The sequence below is a fragment of the Liolophura sinensis genome, chromosome 8 (assembly GCF_032854445.1).
Source record: "Liolophura sinensis isolate JHLJ2023 chromosome 8, CUHK_Ljap_v2, whole genome shotgun sequence".
Classification (NCBI taxonomy): Eukaryota; Metazoa; Mollusca; class Polyplacophora; order Chitonida; family Chitonidae; genus Liolophura; species Liolophura sinensis.
In genome coordinates, this window is record NC_088302.1 from 22,573,880 (window position 1) to 22,597,207 (window position 23,328).

General features: G+C 36.4%; 1 protein-coding gene across 4 annotated transcripts in view; it reads left to right on the top strand.

Moving 5' to 3' along the window:
• The window catches only part of LOC135473115 (endophilin-A3-like), a 44,811-nt gene extending 21,688 nt beyond the window's left edge, over positions 1 to 23,123 (top strand). The window contains exons 5-11 of one of the 4 annotated variants that reach the window (XM_064752942.1): positions 4,528 to 4,661; positions 6,172 to 6,239; positions 11,199 to 11,301; positions 12,000 to 12,103; positions 12,558 to 12,712; positions 14,721 to 14,738; positions 17,460 to 23,123. In XM_064752942.1, the coding sequence (XP_064609012.1) occupies positions 4,528 to 4,661; positions 6,172 to 6,239; positions 11,199 to 11,301; positions 12,000 to 12,103; positions 12,558 to 12,712; positions 14,721 to 14,738; positions 17,460 to 17,662 (785 nt within the window). In that variant the 3' untranslated portion in view covers positions 17,663 to 23,123. Of the gene's footprint in view, positions 1 to 4,527; positions 4,662 to 6,171; positions 6,240 to 11,198; positions 11,302 to 11,999; positions 12,104 to 12,557; positions 12,713 to 13,270; positions 13,848 to 14,720; positions 14,739 to 17,459 lie in introns of those variants that run through there. The other 3 variants (XM_064752941.1, XM_064752943.1, XM_064752944.1) reach the window with 3 other exon arrangements.
• Positions 23,124 to 23,328: the final 205 nt, after the last annotated feature.

Below are 23,328 nucleotides of genomic sequence, written 5' to 3' on the forward strand. Positions count from 1 at the left end.
TCGAAAATGTGCATGCATGCATAAAGGATAGTGTTTGCAATATTAACACACAAGCATCACAAGAGAGATAAAAGCTGTCAAAGTTTTGTCGTGGAAAAGGTGCTAGGATTTTATTACCAGTGGTCCTGGGCTCTCTAATTCTCCTCTAGTTCTTCAAAAACTGATTTTGACTTCATTATAGGCCGTATGAAGACCCATTTTTTTGGTAAACCATCCAAACACAATTCTTTTTTTAAATAATTCAACAACGAAATCCTTGTTATTTTTTCCCTTAACCTCCACCTCTGCAGATGTTGATTTCACCCAAATCACAGTCGATCAGTTTAAAGCATTCTGATGACCATTCGTTGCCATACTCTGTAATGGTCACATTTGCACGGTGGCCAGCAGATAATTCTCTGTAGGCTGAAATGATTACAGAGGAACTTGCAACAAGTTTCCAGTGATGGCAGTATTTCATGTCCATTCTACAAAGAACCTTCATGTAGACTCATCGTACATGGATCATGGCTGGCTCTTGTAACCATCCTGAGAGTGCCACATGTATATACGTGTATACATGTACAGTATGTCTGTCCATCCCACGTCAAGGGTTGGTGAACAAAATTAGTGCATCACTCAATATATAATCAAGTAATTTGGAGAGATGCAGAATTTCATACAAATGTCTCCAATCACAGACTTGAAGGTTTCAGAAAGTATCATGTTGAGTTGCATTTTGTAAAATTTCTTTATCTTCAGACACAATGGTTTGGGTTCAGAATTTTTAATTAGTTTGACATGCATGTTTACCATTTCTTATTTTTGTAAATATATGTGGCGTACTTATATGATTTCATACAATAGTGCCCCTAAGCTGGATGAGGAAGGACCGAAGCGACTTTTTGCCTGCACACACATGTACAAACTGCAGTATATTGCAGATAAAGTTTCATTTGCAATACTACATTATAGCTAAATGTTGAAATACCCTTCCACAATGTGATGTACATCAGCATCCATTTCCATATGTGCATGCTATAAAAATACTGTGGCAAGTGTTGAACCGACACATGCATGTTCACACGACCATGTACACATGTACAGTGTAAGTCATCTCCAAGCATCATTGATCAGCCCAGAGCGTCCTGTAAGCCTTGGGCCATAATTTGCAGTGCAAACTTGATATATATATACAAGTACCCCTCTGGTGGGGGGGGGGGGGGGGTGTCATGTGGCAGTAGTCAGGGGTGAGGGGTCACTTCCTGGTCTGCTGGGTATAGGTAGTGCCAATTAATCATGTGAGTGCCGGGATATCTACTTGTGTGTATACATGTACTTGTACAGAAGGTTGGGTTAATTCTAAAGGACACTAAAATGTCTAAGTGGAAATGAGTGGATTTCGATGTTTTGAGAGAGGACTAAAAGCTTGCATGGTCAATCTTTGAAGCATATCAACCAACAGTGCTTGCCTTTCAAACTCTGTCCTGAGAGACTCCAGAAGAGGTGTATTTGTTGAGCATGATATTGAATAACATGTAAACCTACTGCTGGTATATATACTGCATACACATGTATATATCTTTCCTGTCGCCTTGGAATGTTATGCTGTTTGCTTGCAGAAATTGTCCGGAACATCAAAGGCATAATTCCATATACTATCATTGTGCAAATACAGCTTTCTATAATGGACACCACCTTAGCCTTACATCCTTCAAGTTAATTCTGTGGTAAATCCCAGCAACGCACTGTTACATCAAAATACATGTAGAATAGATGAGATCTTTGTTTTTTTGTTTGTTTTTGTTTTTTTTTTTTTTTGCTCTGATCCTTACATTCAATGAATGGATGCATTGGAATTTATAAAGCCTGTGAAATCGGTTTCTCACTGCACTGGTTGTTGAATGGGTATTCTGATTCAAAAGGTTTGGGGGTTTTATTGTGACAGAATAAATTTGTAACTTATTTTGTCTGGTGATTCATGTAAGTGTACATATATATGTTTGAGACAGATTATATGCATATACATGTGCACAACTGATATAATCACATCCTGAGTTGAAGCTATGTATAGAATATAATTTTTTTTTAAATTTCACAATTAAAAAATTAAGGGGTAATTAATTTAATTAACAACACTCACATTTGCCATAAAGAGTATAATTATGGTGTTTTATGGACATTTATAGTGTTTTTCTACAGATAATTGGATTCAGCAGCTGTCATCTAATACTGACAATAAACTGCTGCTCTTTTTGTGGAAAACAGGTGTTTATGACATGCCAGAGCACTCTCCATGCTCCCATTAATCCTGCTTGTCATCATGGCTCAGTCTGCACTGAAAACCAAGTCTTTTTGCCTGAAATGCCTTCAGCTGTATGGGATATTGCTGGACAGATATAGATAGTGTTTTCAAGAAACTTTGCAGAAGCTTGTAACTGCAATTCCATATTTTAGAACTACAAGTATAACAAAAATTTGATTTATTTATTTTGTTTGATTTGTGTTTTACGCCATACTCAAGAATAATACATTTACATGGCGGCAGGAAACCAGGTAGCACAATTTAAACAAAACCCCTCATTATGTGGTGATTATTTAAGTTATTTTAACTGCCAACATTAAGACGTTAGTAGTTGGTGTGGACCTACAGCATGCATGTAGGTCTTAGACATGCACCTGTGGATTTTAGTTACATGTGATCACTTCAAATTCTGCCTTGAAAGGTTGTGTGTAGATTGGCACTTAAATGCAGTGTGAAGACTCTGTTGATTTGTTATTTGATTTGTGTTTCACACCATACTGAAGAATATTTCACTTATACGACTGCGGCCAGCATTATGGTGGGAGGAAACAGGGCAGAACCCGGGGAAAACCCACTACCATCTGGCAGACCTTCCCACTTATGGGCGGAGAGGAAGCCAGCATGAGCAGGATGAAGGCTCTAACATCCACAGGTAAATACATGAAGCTGGGTACAAGTGTTGCCTGGAGTGACAGCCATGACATAAAGGGCATGATATTCCCACGAGACAAATCAAGGTTGAGTGTGGGACGTCTATTGCTAGAAATGACCAGTTACTATATAAAGCAGGCTTGCATGGTGTAATATTGATTAGGTATTCTGAAGGCATCATATACGGGCACACCTCCATGGTGGCTGTATTTCCATAGTGCCTGGTGAACCCTCTGTTCTATGTATATGTATAGTATGGCAGCTTGTCCTGTATGCCAGGGTGCATGTGTTTATCTGGCCAGTGTTGAAGTTATCTGCACTCGATTGCGATCTCCGTTGAGACCCATGAAGTCATTTGTTATGCAGTATATCATTGATGCGTTAGGATGGTGTGGAAGTAAGAGTCTCCCAGCTCTCCACAGTCTTGAGCGGGTGTAATAGCTATCAGTTGGCATCTAGCATTTATGCCTAAAATGTCTGAGTATTAAAACATGGTACATGCCTCCACTGAAGAGGCAGGTTCAAGCCGGAAAGAAGTCAATTTGTACCAGTTAGTTATTTATTTATTTGAATTGTGTTTTAAGTCATACTCTAGAGTATTTCACTTCCACGTGTACAACAGCAGCCGTCATTATGGTGAGAGGAAACTGGGGAAACCCACAACCATCCACAATTGTTGGAAGACCTACTCGTGTGGCCAGAGAGGAAGCCAGCATGAACTAAACTTGAATTCTCAGTGACTGCTTTAGTGAGAGGCTCCTGGGTTTTTGTGGTGCGCATTCAACCTCAATTTTGAATTCAATTCTTTTTCAAGGGTCTACAGTTACGAGTGCTTTCTCCACTACTTAACGACAGTACAGCATTACAATAAAGGCTGATACATTGTAACCTGGTAGGCATTGCGCTACAATCCATTTTTGATGTAACAATGACTCATTGTCCTTGGGGGCTGTTTCTCAAAACCAAATTGGTCTATGGGTATTGGACCAAATTGGCCTGTGGTTGTTGGACCAAAGTGGCCTGTGGGTATTGGACCAAATTGGTCTATGGGTATTGGACCTAATTGGCCTATGGGTATTGGACCAAATTAGTCTATGGGTATTGGACCAAATTGGTCTATAGGTATTGGACCTAATTGGCCTATGGGTATTGGACCAAATTGGTCTATGGGTATTGGACCAAATTGGTCTATGGGTATTGAACCTAATTGGCCTGTGGCTATTGGACCAAATTGGCCAATGGGTATTGGACCAAATTGGCCAATGAGTATTGCTGTAGCAATGGGTATCCATCTGTTTCTTGTAGGTTCTTGAGCCTGTGTGTCTACTATCTTTTAAAAATCCTGTTAGTAATTTTCAGTATAAATTTATCAAGTCTTGCCCAAAGGCAGATTCATTAATATAAACCTGGATTTAACATGGCTTTATTTTCAGGCCCAGAAGCTAGGTTTGCATGTTAACTATGTGGATGTTTACCTGTATTTTACCTTCATTGATAACCATAATGATAAAGAACATCAACTATAATGACAAAGTCAGTTTTAAGCTCTCTCTAACATTAATGCTGATTTCTGTGCTATTTGTTTTCTACAGGCTCTAGTCTGGTTGAAGCTGGAGAGGCATTCAAACAGCTGGGAGAATCCAAGTATGCCCTTGAATTTGCCGTCAAGCAGAACTTCCTTGATCCTCTTGACCAGTTACAAAACAAGGATTTAAAGGAAGTAAACGTAAGTGCTTGAGACATGAGCTGAGGTTCCAGAACCCTTCACAGCTCACGACTTTTGGACTGGTAATTGTAAACAAGTGAAGATTTTTCTTGGATGAAGTGTTGAGTGGGTGTTGCTTGTATATGTCTTGGTGTAATGATATGTACATTTAAGTACATTGTAATCAGTTCATTGGTTTAGAATTTCTTTATGGCAGTCGGATTTACTCCTTTGCTTTATAAATTGTAATTGAAGTACTAATAAGTGGCAAGATGCCAAATGCCTTAAAAATGCTAATCTTTGTTAGCAATCTCCTTTGTTAATGCATAAAAATGAAATGGTGTCGGACAGGCTTATATGTTTTTAAGACGTGAATTTCGGCGTACCGCTGACAAATGATGAGAGGTCTAATTGGTGTGTTTGTGCCGCCATGGAAAATTGCAGGGTGTTTTTTTCCCCACCCTGCTTCCCCCATCACTCGTGAACATAACGGCTGTCATACATGTTAATAATTTGTGGGATTGGTATAAAAGTTAAACTCAAATATTTGAATTAAATGTTATAATTGAATTGTAACGTATAAGTTGAGTGTTTGACTCCAAATGATATTCAAGCAAAATCTGCATGTACCCTCTTGCAGTAACTTTAAAGCATACATGAACGGCTTGAGATTTTTCTTTATATGGAGTATGTGATATGGCCTAACATATGAAAGCACAAAAGGCTTTTCTGCTTTACTCTTGTGGCTTCAAAAATGGCTTTAAAGTACAGTTTTCCTAAGGTCCCAACGGTCAGTCGAGAAATTAAGAGTAGCCTGCTATGGTGATTAATGTCAAAGGTGATAGTTATCAAAACAAGTTTATTTAGGAGAGAGCCAGTATTAGGGGCACAGTTCCAGTATATTCATCGATGATGACGTTTCCAAATATTTCCGACCATTGACTTAAAATATGCATAAAATGGAGGGGTTATTAAGAAATATAAAACATGCCTAAATTAAAGAAAAAAATTTATCTCATTTCTGTGGCACATCTATTTTAATTTTCCGTAAAACCGTACGCTCTGTTTTATAATACCTTTTACCTCATGCATCCTTCAAATGTTGAAAGTGTGCTGTAACTATGAGTTCTGTATGATGACAATTGTGTATTGCTGTGTCAGTCACATGTACTGCTGTGTCAGTCACATGTACTGCTGTGTCAGTCACATGTATTGCTGTGTCAGTCGCATGTATTGCTGTGTCAGTCACATATGTTGCTGTGCCAGTCACATGTGTTGCTGTGTCAGTCACATGTGTTGCTGTGTCAGTGGCGTGCTGTATGACTAGGATGTGAGTTACACATACAATCTTGCCTACATGTATGTAGTTCTGGTGTCCTCTTGCTAAACGAATTACAAAACATGTAACATCAAAGACAGGTGTCATGTTTTATTGTGATCACATAAGTCATGTTGTGAAAAACAGAATTCTTTCTATTTGCATAAGGATGAAGATGTGAATTGTATGTTCTTGCGGTTTTCTGTTCTTCAGCATCATAGGAAGAAACTCTCTGGCAGGAGACTGGACTATGATTGTAAACGTAGGAAGAAAGAAAAAGGTAAAAAGTTTTATCAGAAATGGTTTTATGTACATATTTAATCTTTATTTGTGTGTCATTTATGCCGTTGTGAAGTAACTGTAAACCATCTGTGTGTGTTTTGCAGATACATATTATCTAGGTGTAGGTTTTAATACAGATGTGTATCTGTTTATAAAAGCCTTTTTTTTTCATGAGCTACCTGAAATTCCCTCCTTTTCAATATTTTCCCTAAAGGTTTGTAATGAAAACAAGTACATGTAATTAGGTTGTAGGCAACAACATACCCGTACTGGTTTTTCATGATTTCGACATCGCAAGTTGTTTTCCTTGCTGGAAACAGTTTAAAGCATTTAAATGCATCTTTTTTTTCAAGCTTTTCGAATTCTATCATTTGTTATGACAGTTTCTTATTTGGCTTGACATGGCTTCTATGCTGAAGTTTAGCCGTACACAGTGGCTGTAATATGCAGACCCAGTAGACCTACATGAACAATTAGCTTAGACATTTGAGCTTATAATTGCCAACTTCTCGTTTAAATTGTGAGAGTAAAATGTTCATTGTGATATCTGTAAGAGCCATTCAGAGTTAACAAATATCATTTCTATTTTTAAATGGAATATAGAATAAATTTTGTGTAATGTTGTAGCGTGGTTGTATCCATGTTGTTTTGTCCATACTGATTTATTGTTATATCTGCTAATGTAAAATTCTTCATTATTTTCATTTTGTTTCCATCTCTTTTTCATCATTTTCGTCATTTTATTGAAATACCTTTCATCTGGATTGCTTGATTTTCATTCAGCTTTCACGATCTTTGTATTCTCTAACCCCTGTTGTTTGTTTTCACTTTCATGATCTGTCAGGAGGTAAGAGTTGTTCCCCTTTCATAGCTCATCTTGAGTCTCTTGTATGATTTCACCCTCTTCTGTTTTATGTTATCATGCTCTCATCTGCCTCACTTCAGTTGTAGGCTCTATCTTACTTGCATGAACATAAAAGCTATTGCTAGCCTGTGTATCAGGAATGGTTGCTGTTTTGCTACATGTTTGATGTAATGATGCAAATAAAGTTGGCAGTGCATGGTGGATAAACAGCTTACTTTTTTCGTGCCCCAAGTTCAGTAAGAACATTTTTTACAAAGTAGTAAGTTTGTGAAAAAAAAAAAAAAAATTAAAATTTTAAAATGAAAAACTTGTATAGGCCTGCCAGATGTTTTGGCCAGTTTGTATTATGTTGTTTCGAAGTTGTGTGCCAACAATTGCTCCCAAGATGAAAACCTAAATTGTGGATAAAGCTATGCATCAGACATGATCATACTGGTTTAAATCAGAAGCCTATGGGTGAAACATTGCCCTAAATTTTCTAAAAAAGCCAAAGTTACTTGAAATATTTGAAATATTGGCATTGGAAAGAAAGTTATGAAATTGTAATTGTTGTAATATGACTTAAGCTGTGTAAAAAAATTTCGCTGTTCACAGCTGACCATATGTATAGGATTTACATGGATGTCAGCATCTTGAAATTATATACATGCATAAATTAATTGTATTCTAAACTTTGACAAACAATTTGACAGCAATATATTCCATATTTGAATTAAAAAGTGAATACTTTTTCAGATGGCTAGAATGTGTAATACATGGACTTGCAGCTAAATCTTGGTCAAATTATACACCAGCAGAATAGCATGAACTGACACACACACACACACACACACATATATATATATATATATATATATATATATATATATATATATATATATATATATATGTTCACATGTGTGGTGAAATGCATCACATGCAAATCTAAAGGTCATTATTCATGCAGTAAAGGATCTTGTGATATTACAGCATGCTAGTGTGGTGCTTGGGCTTTAGATGGCAAAATCTGAACATCTTCCAATGTCACACAGGCTTTCATTTTGATCATTTTTAACTAGAATTTATATAGATAATTCCCATAGCTTCACTTTACAATAATGACCCAGAATCTTGTTCAAATCCACAAAGCAGTGTGTTTTGACAGCTATAAAACAATGTGTATTCTGTTGTGAAAAAAAAAATATTAGTTTGAATTGGACTTGAGGGAAATCCAAGCAGATTCACCTGGTTTTGGTCTATCAGAGTCATGATGAGAATCAATCAGATTCACGGATTTCTGTCAAGCGGCCAAAAGTAAAGCCCTATCACATAAAATGTATATAAATGGTTCAACGATATGTATATTACATGCTGCTAGCGCTAAATAACTCTATGTGACCACATGTATATCATGGTATGGCTGTGGAACTTTGTTTTCAAATAAACTGCAATATATTTTCGTATCAAACTTCACTCATAAAGAGTTGGTTGTTATGGACACTACAGCTGGCTAGTACCACAACCATGTTCTGTGGAGTTGTTGGACCTTCCCTTAAGGTGAAGGCCTAGCACAGGGTTCTGAGTATGGTGTGGTCAAGACCATGCTGCGTATACCATTCAACCTTAGTGTACATGTGTTCCATGTGACCGCCAAGAGTTTCAATTTTTAACCTTCTATGTAAATAAAATATAAAGAATTTTATTTACTGGATGAAAATTTAGAGGCTGAGGTGAACTTTACGAAAAGAATTCTTTTTTAGTCAGGCCTACAGTTCTCCAAAAATACAGTGGAAGACATGGGCCCAGTTGTTCAGAAGTGTTTGAAAGTTAAGCCAGGCTTAAATCTTAATACCAGTCTCATCCTAATACAGGGTAAATGGCACTTTAGTCTGGACTAAAGTCAATACCTGGCTTAAGTTCTAATACACTTTTGAACAACTGGGCCATGGTGTACATGTGCAATTTGTTTTCAAACAGTATACTGTCAGGTACCAAATGCTCATGCTAATGTGGGATGCATAACTAGCGTAGTGTAAATTTGGCTAAAATTTGTCTTTATACCGGTTGTAGCATACGTCATCTGTGCATGATGTGTATGGATAAACGTTTATATATCTGTGCACAGGTAGATAACAGATCAAAAGTGCATTGGGAAGAAATGTTTATTGAAATGACATATAATAAATTGCGAATAATTATTCCTTTATGTATGTGTTTTTGATTCAGCTGCAGGAAGTGGTAATATATATAGATATGAGCAGTCACGTTTGGTTTCATAAATAGTCCTTATTGAGGCATACATGTGTGTGTTATTTAGTTTTGAACATATCTATGGTGTACTCCCAGCAAAATCAGTTAATTAGCAGGAAGTTGTGAGAGGACTTTAGAGGTGGGAATAATGCATATGTGTAATTGTTCAGGGTTGAACCTTTACAATCTGCACACTTGTATAATTCTCACAGTGTTTCATTGAACTTTAAGCAATTCTCATACTTTGTCTTTACAGCATTAAGTTGTCTTAATTCGTACATAGCTGCATCCCTGACATTTTAAGGAGTAAGCTCTAAATACAACTAATCTAGAGTACATTATTAGCATCATCCTAGAAATTATGATGAAATTTTTATTCAGTCATGGTAGAAATGTAACCACCCAAAGACATTTTTGCAGTATTTGCTTTTTTTATTGTCAAGTGACTGTCTGCAAATAGAATTCATCTCTCAAGGCAAATTGTATGCATCTATCATAAGTATTATATATAAATATACATATGCTTATCATGGCATGCTTCACACTTCTGTCAAGGTGGAGTAAAACCATAATACATCATTTACATGCTTCACGGTGCTTGGGAAGGTCTGACAGCAACCTCCAGATGGTCAAGGGTTTCAGTCGGGCTCTGCCCTGGTTTCCTCTCACCATAATGATATCCACATTCAAATAAGTGAATTATGCTTGAGTACAGCTGGAAACATCACATAAATATATGAATATCGTAAGACATTCACCCATCATGCTTTACACTGCCAAGGTTGAGTGACCCATTCATTTACATGCTTCACAAGTGGTGACTAGTTTTAGGGTTAAATTCTGTTTTTCAGTTGTAGAGATAAAGTATGAAAAGACAGTTTCACTGTCATTGTTTACAGGAAACATGTTTTGTCCTCTAATTTCCATGATTTAAGTGTAATTTGCTGAAGAACTTCCACATTTTTTATTCCTGGTGGTGGGTTTTTGTATTGATTTGGTGTAGGTCCCCATTGTTCAGGGTGCTGGAATTCTAAGTTAAGGAGTTCTTTTTATTTTTTTTTCTAACATTTACATTATTTGGCATGTAATAGGTTTTATAAGTTTTGGTGGCATACATATTTTAAAGGCAGTAAATCTTTTTCTTTTTGGTAAAGAAAAAAAAATAATTAATTTTTTAATCTGTTCATGATTTATGAATGAAAACATGTTTAAAAGCTTTTCAGAAAGTTCAAAATTCGTAAGTTAGATGCCACTTGTAATTTGTGTTTTGTATGCTTTTACTTGAAGTATATAGAAGAAGAAAATATATAGATACATAAAAGAAAAAATATCTTATATTACAGTCCTGCCCACATGGCATCATGAGAAGTTGCATAATGTTTGTTCTTCCTGCTGAGTCCTGCTTAAGGTTCATAACGGATGCTGATGATTTTGATATTTTACATGTAAATAAAAGTACATGTAGAACCATCCATGGTTTACATGTTTGAAGCTCTCTCAGGGTGCATTTAATTTGTCAGCAAGCGTGTGTTTGTGAAGTCACTCTCTACGTGCAGTGACTTTCCCAGGCACTTTTGTGTTCTAATCGTGTAGGAGATAAAATGCACTTTGGAATAACCAAGGAATTGCACAGCATCAGAATTTGGAGAATCGTCATGTTTAGTTATTTTTTTGTTGTCAAAACTCTCTTATTTTTATTTATTGACTGAATTTCCCGTGATAATGGACATTGCATTTTGAAGGTTATTTCTCATATAAGCTGTAATTTAGTATGGCCAAGGAGTGCTTTGAATTTCACATTTGTGCCATGGTTATGGTGCAGTGAGAATGTTTTTAAATTATCAAGTCTTTAAATTTATTTTCTAGGTTCCAATGTTGGTGAAGAAGAAATCCGTATTTCAGAAGAAAAATTTGAAGAATCTAAAGAATTGACAGAAACAGCAATGCATAATTTATTGGAAAATGATGTAAGTTTCGTTAAAAAATAGAAAATCTAGGACTACTCTTGAATGATACTTGGACAACTTTCAAAAACTTTGTAAATCAATTTTTCGTAGCTTTTCGTGTAAATGACATCACTTTATGGCACTATAACCGAGACAACACCATTGAAAGAAGCTAGACACCATTGAAAGAAGCTAGACGCCATTGAAAGAAGCTAGATGCCATTGAAAGAAGCTAGATGCCATTGAAAGAAGCTAGACGCCATTGAAAGAAGCTAGATGCCATTGAAAGAAGCTAGATGCCCTTGAAAGAAGCTAGACGCTATTGAAAGAAGCTGGACAACGTCTTTTATGAAATGTAACTGAAGAAGTTTTGTGAAAATAGCACCTGGCTTGTACATTCATACATGTATGTAAAGTGCCTGTTGTAATGGTATATTCATATCATAGTTTTCTATTTGCTCCCCCTTTTTTGTTTTGTTTTCTTTAACCTGTATATGTAATGTTCAAGGTCACTGTGAGCTGCATTTTTCATGTTCATAATCCTTTGTTATGCAATCATGATAGGTAAAATCTCTTTATTGTTCATGAAAAAGGAATGGTCTTGTTTCTAAATTCAAGTAGAACAAGTGGTCCACAAGTGGTTCAGTAAGCCAGAATACTAGTAGAGGCACAGGCCCAGTTGATTTTGTTCATTCAGTCATAATTGCTTGTCATTTCAGGTAGAGCAAGTCGCCCAATTGATTTCCTTCATTCAGTCCCAGATGGATTATCATCGTCAAGCGGCTGATGTCCTTTCCTCACTAATGGACACCCTGGAAGACAAGTAACTTCATTTATTCAATTGAATTTAAAAATTCCACCCTTTGTGGAATTTTTTGGGGTGAATGTTTAACCTGGGACAAATTCGAAAGAACTTTTACATTTTCATTGCTCCAGAAGTGCTCTCTAGTTTAGGAGATTAGATTGAATGTAAGAAATTAATATAACTTCACACAAAACTCTTATTGTGGAACCCCAGCCTTATGTGGGAAGGTCTGCCAGCATCCTGCAGATGGTTGTGGGTTTTCACCGGACTCTGCCCGGTTTCCTCCCACTGTAATGCTGGCCGTTGTCATATAAGTGAAATATTCTTAAGTAGTAGGGCATAACACCAATCAAATAAATAACTAAATAGACTTAATGTGGAACCCATAGGTGGATAAATCAATTAGAATCAAGCAAATTGTGTGACTTGGAAAAATGCTAACTTGCGGAATCTCTTAAACACTATGTTACAGACGTAATGAGGCTGCCAGCAAACCTAGGACCCTGCACATTCCCAAGCGGGTGTCGTCCGGCAGGAGGAGCGCGTCACCGTCACCGATGTACGACAACGACTCTGACACGGGCAGCTACACATTCACCTCTAACAATCCTCCCTCCTACTCCACAGGTGAGCTTGTTAGCACAACACTGTCTTACTCAAGTACTCTAGTGTCACAGTCTTATGCTCGTTAAAAGACACTTGAAAAGGTGTAAAGGCCTAAGCCAGGTGGGAGTCTCAGCCTCCCATAAGTATTAACTAGGGTCAGCTGTTCTATTTTCCTCAGCAGGGCTAAACAGGATTACTCGTCTACCTGTACATATAATTCAGTTTTTCTGGATTTTCCTAGTTAGCTGTGTGCAAAGAACTGTGGTATTATGGTACATGTATGTTATAGCTGTGTTTTTTTCTACTGGCCTTACTGGAAAAGAAGTCCATTTGGGATAAATTTAATGGAACAGTGCAGTTCTGTTTGAGATGCTGAGCTGCCTTTTACTCCAGTTTTCATAACTACATTTCTTACAGTTGATATATGGCGATAAATGTACAAAATGGTTGGCAGTCAGAAGGTATATATGTTCATTTAGAATACAGGTGACAAAGCTTAGACTTTGCCACAAGTCCGTTTGTTCAATATAGCTTATCATGTGTACAACATGTAAGTGTTGTTTTGTGTATGATACACAGGCACTTTTGATTTCACCGATTTTGGAGGTAAGAGAAACCAGAAGAAAAAAGTAGAAATCAAAAACAGACAGCAGCAGCCTGACTGTGCAATCCCCACCTCGCAGCTTTAATTCCAACTATTCCAGACTTTTGTACAATATACAAGTACTGTAATTCTTCAACTTTTTTACAAGTTTGCAAGGTGTTCATTTAAGCACATTCTGAAGGTATTATTTTGTGTGGACTGAAGAAATTATGCTTTTGAAAGCCCACTTTGAAGCTCAAATTGGCAATGTAATTTTATCTGCAAAACCAGATTAAATATGTAAATAAATTGCACTGAAAGTTGCTCTTTGTATGTGAAAAGGTTGAGGAATTAGGGTAATTATCCTTTGAAAGAAGATTTTTTTTTGAATATACTGTATTTCACCTAAAATCTAGCATGTGAAATCGCAATAAAGGCCATAAAAATGATATTTTTGATGCACCAGCTTCAATATTTATAAAAAGAAGTTAATCCAGCTGCACAAAATTCTGAAGTGACACAAAAAGGTGGATGAACCCTTCAAAATCAAGCTCAAAAAATGTGGCGCTTGAAAAATGCGGCGCTTGAAAAATGCTAAATTTTAGGTGAAAAATAGCATGTGTTACTCAATGAAATACTGGCATACAGCTGTATATACATGTGTCCACAAACTTCTACATAATTATGCAAGTTGATGTACACTATATGTTACTGTGCAGAGACCACTCTGTTTCACTCTGAGGAATAGGATTTCAGAGTGGTTATGTGGAAGGAACCTCATTTAGCTGAGTACTGCAGAATTCGATGCTGTGTCATTTAAGTTAGTGGTAGGAAGAAGGGTTGTTCTGGGTATAAACAGTTGTAGGAAGTGTCATCTAGACTAACACTGGTAGGGCATGTCAGTAAGTCTTTAAATAGTGTTCAGGAGTGTCATATAGGGTAATAGTGATAGGCCTATAAGGAGTGTCATATAGGGTAGCACTGATAGGCCTATTAGGAGTGTCATATAGGGTATTAAACAGTGGTAGGCCTTTTAGGATTGTCATATCGGGGAGCAGTGTTGAGAAGTGTAATTAGGTGTTCTCAAATAGTGGTGAGGAGTGTCATAAAGGGTAACAGTGATAGGCCTATGGGGATTGTCATATCGGGTAGCAGTGATGAGAAATGTAATTAGGTGTTCTCAAATAGTGGTGAGGAGTGTCATAAAGGGTAACAGTGATACAAAGTGTCATTGAGGGTAACACCAGAAAGTAATGTTGTGGGTTTAAAGAAAAAAAAATGGAAGTCTCATTTGTACCTGTAAAACTAAGTAAAGAGTGAAAACGTTTGCAGTGCAAACCTAATGCTTCCAATCCATCCAGTTTAGAACTGTTTTCTACTTATATATCTCAAATGATCACGCTACAAACTGATGCTGTAACAATTGTCCTGAATTGTTTTGACTAGGCCCAACAGATTATGATGGTAAGTGTATGCACCCGGCATGTGTTATGAGTATAGGCATGAAGCTTGTAGGGGGAGGAAAGGATGGCTGTTTAGGTTATTGTCTCTGTTTAGGTTATTGTCTCTGTTTAGGTTACTGTCTCTGTTTAGGTTACTGTCTCTGTTTAGGTTACTGTCTGCTTGTCTTTATGTTGTCATGCAGTAGCTATCAAATAGGCTGTTTCAGAAGGATGCTCAAGGTCACCTTGTCCTACACGGATAAAGATTGTAGCAGTTACATGGACAAGGTCATCTGCTTGACAGTTTTCTGATTAGTTTTCTCTTCTTGGGTTAAAGGTCATGTCGTTTTAAGGGGAAAAGGGAAAAGTCACAGAAAATGTAGATGTATTTTTTTTCTTCCTTTGTTTTTTTTTGGGTTTTTTTTTTTGTCCGTGGGTGTATTGAGGTAGGTGATGGTGTGTAATCCATGTTTTCATATATTCTTGGCCTGAATTTTTTATAGAAACTTCTAAATTTACAGTTTTGGTATCAGCATCATCAGCATTAAGAAAAAGAGGTTAAATAATGTCTTATGTCTTTACCATATAGAAGTTGGTAGTTTCATGTTCTTTAAAAGCATGTATAACGAATATTTCTTGTAGTCTTTTGCTGTATTCATTCATATTGTATCACACTTGCCCACTTTACTTGTAGTTGCCCACTTTCCAGCCATATTTTTATCAAACTTGCCTATGCATTTAGACAATGCTCTTTACACTCTTGCCTTCAAGCAGCTTATATTAGCTACATGTTAACTACTAGTACAGCATCATCATCATCATCAGCATCATCATCATCATCAGTGCTGTACCCTCCTTGGCCTTCTAGCATTACCACTCCTGCCCTTTCAGCCAGAAATCTCATATAAGCAGATCTGTGCTCAATTCCAAGACTAAAACTTTAGAATTGGTGATCCTCATACTCCCTCGGCTTGTGCCAGTGGTAAAGAACATGGCAAGTTTAGGTCTGCTTAGTGTCAGTGTTGTACGTGAGGCTGTTTCTCTAAGTGGCCATGACGTTACGCTGGTAACAATTCCAAGAGGGCCTATGCCGTCAGTATGTGATGTCATGATGATTAGGCCTGCGAAACGCTAGGATCCTTTTGTAAAACTAGGGCCAGATGGGTTGAGTGTTAGGTCTGGTTTACATCAGGATGTAGCACTTTAAATGGAGACCAGACTTCTTCAAGTAGGCATTATTACAAGGTGGCCAAAATACATGTAATCCTGGAAGAGTTGTTATTTCCCAAGGAAACAAATAGTCCAAGTGCAGTGGTCTCATAAATAAATCCAGATGTATCACTTATGCTACTATTTGGCTATTAGCACTTCCACATTCCATTTTTATTTTATTTATTTATTTTTTTTTTATTGTACTGTATCATTTCGTTTTTTATCACACACATTTTAAAAGCAATATTTATATTATGCTCACTTTGTTTGCACATTTGAAACACTTGAAGAAGATGTTTTGATCTTCTCATGTCATATTTGGCCTCAGGTGATCGTGGCCTCGTTTGATATGAAGTACATGAGGTATTCTATGCGTGAAATCTTATCACAAGAATTCACGTACTGGAGTTAGCCAGAACCAGGTAGCCATGTTGACGGGACTGGAATGAATGATTAGGCTTTAAGAACCCATTGTACTGGCTGGAAAAATTTGTGAATATACACCAGCAAGTATATGTACAAAAGCTGTGACTGTCGTGACGAGGAATGAGCAGGTGTGCATAAAACAAAAAAACAAAAAGAAAATCACAGACATTTGTGACATTGCTCTGCTTAGCTGTGTTGCTAGCTTACACACAATACCCACCTGTATATGGATGTCTTGTATTACTCGGTAGTTAACTGCAACTTTCAGCCTCAAGAGATATTTATCTGTGTCAGCAGGTGCAGATTGAATTGTATGAACTAAGAATTCGACTATTTTCTCTATATCTCAATGTGTGCACACGTCAGCAAGGAATTCCCACTGATTTGAAGTTTGTGACACCCAAGTGTGAACATATTGGTGAAGAATCATGGAAGAACATTTGGAATATGTACTTTTTCATTTCCACCATTTAGAAGTAATTTGCACTCGGTGATTCTGTTCTTGTGTATGAGTACAGTAGGATATTAAATGCCAGAATCTTCTCTGATACCCAGATTTTCCTCTGCAGTCTTCGCTTTCCCATATTTTATTTGCATATTTATTTCTAATGATTACCATGATTTGTATATTTTTATACTGTACTAAATATTAAGGTGAGATCGATATTAGCTGATAATGCACAAAATTTATTAAGGTAAGTTCAAATGCAGAAAATTTCGTATGATGGTTTCATTTAAGACTTTTGGCAAACATACCTGAGGTTTTTAAGGAAAAATAACATATAAAAGTAGGTCATTTTTCAGAAAATTATTCTGGTGTTGAAATGCGCAAACTGTGAACTTTAATTGAAAGAATATAGAGCACTTTAGCTTGTGTCGAAAAGCATTCTGACCATTTTAAACATTTACAAAAAACTGAACATTCCAGTTTAACCTTGTTAGTTTCATTTACACATAATGTGACAGGTACAGTTAGCTGGTTAAGTAAAAAAATGAGAAGAAAAAAATCACAAAATCCAGTAGCATATCTAGACATAAATTATTGGGAACACCAAGTGATGGGCATCTAGCAGTTTTGTTTGAATGCTTTTATTGTCGTTTGCAGCTCCCAATAATTCCAATAGACAGAAAGCTTGCTGCAAGGCACTGTACGATTTCGAACCAGAAAACGAGGGTGAGTTGGGTTTCAAAGAAGGTGACATCCTGACACTGACAAGCCGTATAGACGAGAACTGGTTCGAGGGATCCATCAATGGCGTCAGCGGTTTCTTCCCCCAGAACTACGTTGAGGTCCTGGTGGATTTGTAACAGACTTGTTGATTGGTCACCGGTGACATGTGCCGATGGTTGTACTATGTGTGATAGTAAAGACAAGAAGTAGAGGGGGAGCAAACAGTGCGTATGTTTCAAGTTGTATCTTTTCAGTCTGACATTGAATCGCACAGTGCAATCATATGACACAGCTTTGTGTTAATATACACATGTGAGTGTGTGAGTGCTAACCATGCAGGTAACATCATCAAACAGTCTGAAAGACAAAAAGGGAAATCAAAAATGTCAATATCTGTGGTTTCGTTTTAGCAGTATTTTATGCCTTTGATCATAAACTTTGAGTCTAGCATACGTACTCAACACAAGCAACACATTGTGGGTTTGTTTAGATTGAAAATTTGCAATTCGAAACAAAAACGTTGAAAGTTGTTCTCCCTGGTAAGTTACAATTGTGAATTCACTGCTGAACAGCACTTTACCCCTACTGTGGTCTTGCAGGCCTACAGTCCATAAACTCAGTGGAAGTAGGAGTAGAAAATTTAGGCGTTCAAAAAAATTTGTTTTCAGCTATAAAAAAAAAATCTGGATTACTTAAGGCAGGTATGTTACAATTCTACAGCAGCACAAAATGGAAAAAAAAGAAAGAAGAAAAAAAAAAAAATGTGGTCAGTAGCCTGCAGAGTTGTTCCCCCTGGTCGTCACGCATTCAGTTTTAGTACTGAGCTTATGGAGTGTAAGCTTGCTTGTCACGAATATATAATGAGAAAGATAGTACAGGCGTAGGTCAACATTGTCTAATTTGAACGACTCTCATAGTCAATTGTTAAAATTATTCATAAATCCAAACTTTATCAACATGGATTTGTTGCAGTGTGTAGTTAGAACTGCGAAAGTTGAAGTTACAGTGTTGGATTTTGATAAACACATGAATTTGTTATGAATTCTGGGGGTAACAGGAAAACTCCACATGTTAGAATATCTGTTGTCAAATGAAAAATTAAAACCAAAAAGAAATGAAATGGCAAATAAACCTTCACCCAAACACACTGGCAACAGAGTATTGGCTTGGAAGGCAATTATCAAATTAATTCTAAAATTATTGGGGCCAATTTGCTCAATAAGTGATTGTTTCTGCTTTATAGACTGCTGTTTAAACACTTGTGTTGGGGTTTGCCGAGGTGAAAGTAATATCCTTACAGTTCCAAAATTCTTTGACCTGTTTGTAAGATACATACACATGTACTTGACATTATTGTACTCCAGTTTTTTTTTCTTTTTTTGATTTTTGGTGTGAAATTGAAATTGTCAGATAGACTTTTTTGTATTGTTTTTGACTTCATCTGCTGATACCTATGTGCTGTAAATATAACTGGCCACTGAAATTCATTGGATTTTGAATTTATGGTCTAGTAAAACCATTCATTAGCTCATAGAATCATCACTGTAGATAGTTGAACATTTCGAGAGTTTGGTTTGTCTCCGCGTGCTAACAATAATCTATTTTATTTTTCTGTATAGTTTCTTTTATGTCTTCTTTACAATTGTTCATTTTTCATTTCTAACGTGTGTTGCAAAACAAAGTTTGCCTTTAGCCTATGGTTTCTGTTGGATGTTGTTTGTCAGATTTATGTGTTCAAGGAAATAATGAAGATTACTTATACATGCACTTCAAATTTGCTATGTGTTTAAATTTAAATGGTACTACACTGTTGGCTTTGCCATTAGGAGAATTAAGTTGATTTTATTGCTTTAAATTGCCAGTTACGTTCATTGATATATTGTCGTATTTGTTGTTATAAGATACAATTGGAATTGTGCCAATGCATGGCAAACTAATTTCTTGTGAAACAGAGCAGTTATCATCAATTCCGAAATCATTCCGATTTTCACATTTCTCGTACTCCACAGTTGTTCATTATTGCAGTTATCGTGCCAATCTATGCTTTATTTGTTGTCCCAGTTCAGTTGTGTAAGTCCGTTTTTTTTATCTGTTGACTTTACCTTACATTGCAACAGGGTATGCATGTATTTGAAAACCATAGGGGCGTCTGGTACATTTTGTGTATTTTTATGTACATAAAGATGATACTTTAAAATTCTTAAGTAAAGTTCTTATGCGTACCTTTCCAAACATGATTTACTCGATAAAGCTGTGGTACTATTTTCTTGTATAAAGCTGTTGCATAGTTCCATGACAAAGTTAAGTTTTTTAGGAACTGGGTAAACTATATTGTTGAAGGGAAAATAAAATTGAAGAAATAGTGGGGGGTAACTAGACAGCTATGAAAAATTGTTAGTGTTAAAACCGCCGTTAAAGTGTAAGAAACTAAGATTGACACATGCGACTAAATTACTGCCTTTAAACAGTGCTCATTGTGTTCCCTTTGATGCCAATTATGTTTGTTTGTTTGTATGTATGTATGGTGTACATGTAGTATGGTGTTTGTGAAAATCACTTATGCAATGCACTGCTCTGTCAGATGCACTTTGTCTGGCAGTTTCATTTCCGACTTTCACTTTCAGTATTGTTCTTTGAGGGCAGGTAATCCACTGATTGCCACTTTTGTATATCCATTGGTGTGAAACTTTTTACTGTAATTCATTTAATCATAGATTCATGCATTCACCAAGTTTTTGCTTGTAAGTGTAAATTTTGAAACCACATCATTTTCATTACTTACAGTTATTATTTTTCATAAGTTCCTGGTGACAAGGTGCATTCATGCATACATGAACGACAGCAGTCTAAACTGTGCATGCATGTACGCAGATGGGTGTTTCTCAGAGATGTACATGTATCTTTGGTAGCTAGCTAGCTTCAACAGGGGTTTAGTAAGGTCATATCTTCAGTTACCAGGATAAGTTGCATATTATACTAGATGCAGTTCTGTTCCTCACCTGATGAAATTACAAAGCTGGTCTACAATAACTTACTAACCTCAGTCCATCTTACATGTGATTTTTATGCCTCAACTCTTTAAATCTGCTGTTGAACTAATCCTATTGAAACTTGTTATGACAACTTACATGTATAGAATCATGACAGCCAATAACAGCTTTGTCATACCTGCGATACAGTATGTTGTTGATGTTCTGGCTCCGGCTTCTTGAAACTTCTTAAGTTATTTTGCTGAAGCAAAAGTGTTTTGCTTAAGCAACATAATACTATACTTAGGAAGCATTTGACTTAAGATTTGTCGAGAAACACTCCATCCTGGACTGAGGCCAAAAAAACTCTGACTTAGGCAATTTACTGGGGCCAGTTCAGTTATTAAAGCCAGAATTAGACATGCTTAACGCAATCCAAGGTAGGCAGCAGATTCAAACATGCAGATGTCAACTGTTGAAAATGTTTACCTTAAGAGTGCTTCTGAACTCATTGATTCAGTTGATGTGAAACCTAGGCCAACAACATAATTAATATTTACATCATACATGTAAGTGGAATATGGGTCTATAATATTGATAACACCTTATGTCAAGAGAAAAACCCATGCCAGATCTATATTTCCCTTCCCTCAGGCTCTGCCCGTTTTCCTCCCACCATGACACTGGCCATGGTGGGAGGACAGTACAAGTGAATTGTTCTATAACAGTACAAGTGAATTGTTCTTGGCAGAGTATGGCGTAAAACACCAATTAAATAACAAAATAAATAAATAAATAAATCTGTACTACCCTGCACAAGATACGCAGCCCACAATTTCATCACAACCTTGTTTTTATGAGAACGGGGTATAGTACAATCATCAAAAGAAATGTTTATGAATTAACTTACAATACACACTTAAAATGATATCAGCAGTGAATGGAGCATGAATGGGTTTACACTTTTGATGTAACTTCATTTAGATATGCCAGATAGTCTACAGATGTCATCAAATCTAAATTTTTGTTTCCACTAACGATTTATTGAACACATATTTTATTGAGAAGAATTTTGTAGCTAAAGACAGTTCTATTTCGTATGCCATTTGTCAGGGTGTGTAGGTAACACCTGGCTATAAACGGTTTCATGTTGACTGGGCTTGTTGCCAACTTTAAATTAAATTTTTTATTTTGAAATATAAAAGAAATAGAGATATTTTTTTTCTTTGGTATCAGGGTGGATCTCTGTTGAAAAACATATCGCTTTGTGCTATTTTTGTTGAAAATTTACATTAATTTGGCACATACTAGTTCAGCCTGGTATTGCAGCGCAGACTGGAGATTTTCAGTTAAGGTCAAAACACATTTCTTATACCAGTAGAATTTTAAGAAGGCATCTTAAATTTTATTTTACATATAGCCCAGAGTGATAAGTTCAGCACATGTAATATAGATGAAATTATTCGTTACAGTCATGGATGTATATGAAGTATTATATTTAACGAGAAATTTAAAATGGTTCACAAGAGTTTCTGGTCGTTTCTATACAATCAGCATTCTGCTAGCATAGCTATACGACCATCAGGGCCAGAAATAAGTGAAGCGCTGGAAGACCTACAGGTAGACCTACAGGTAGACCTAGATGTACATGTAGTGCTTCAACAGGGATTCTTAGTCCATTGAAATTTCCCTGGTATGGAACTTGAAACGATGGCCAGGCAGTGAAACATACAACATGTAAAAGCAGAAAATAAAATCTCCCCCCACCTCAAGATTTCATGGAGATAAAATACCTTCACATATTCAAACTGAAACCATTTTTGTTAAGAACATCTGTTACTTGTAGCATAAGCCCTGTTGTATAATTAAAGAGCAGGTAGGGCGTGTATATCAAGACCTCAAGAACATGATACAGTGTATATGCGCTTTGGACTTTGCAGGCATCAACTTTTCTGACTTCAACTTTTGGGTAATGTGAATTAGGAAATAAAGGTGTATATATGAGTAAGTTGTGCACTTAGTGATTCAGATTTGTTTGTTAGCCATTTGCTTGATATTAGGAATGCTGATCTGAATATTAAAACTTTAAGACCTAAAAATGGTAAAAAAAAGAAAAAAATGTCCACTCTGTCTTGTGCTCTGTATATCCTGGAGCAGTGAAGTCATTTTGGAATTGTATCTTGTCAATTGTAGATCAAAATTAGTGTAATGGAAGAATACAAAATTACTGTTTATATTTCGCAGGGAAATTATGTTACATGATTTAAAATACCTTGAAGATCAGAATACAACAGAGTAAAATTCCAGCTTTCTGTTCATTTTCATTTACAATGCAGTTTGCTGGCCAAGACTGTAATATAGCCATGTTTCAGGCAAATGATTCCAAGGAGAGATAAGTACCTTTAGGGTATGCTTGTGTGTATTATATACTATGAATAATGAAATTACGATGATTTGATATTATCTATCAGTAAGAATATAAGATGTGAATGATTATGGAAATGTAGCCTGTAGTTTGTGATTACCACAAATATCTCCAGTGAATATTTCTCTGGGTGAGGGGTATACAGTTCATGGCATTATGGGAGGTTGATTGTTCACAATGAAATAAACATTTGTCACTTCATTATAGGGATGTTTTGCCTTTTTACTGCTAATTAATGGTCATGATGATTTTAATTTACAGCCTTACGATTATCCATATGTTTCAAATAAAGGGCGAGGGCCGAAGTGTTAAGCACGCCAGCATGGCGCAGTGACCAGAGAGCCTCTCACCAATGCCGTCTGTGAGTTCAAGTCCATCTCATGCTGGCTTCCTCTCTGGTCGTAAGTGT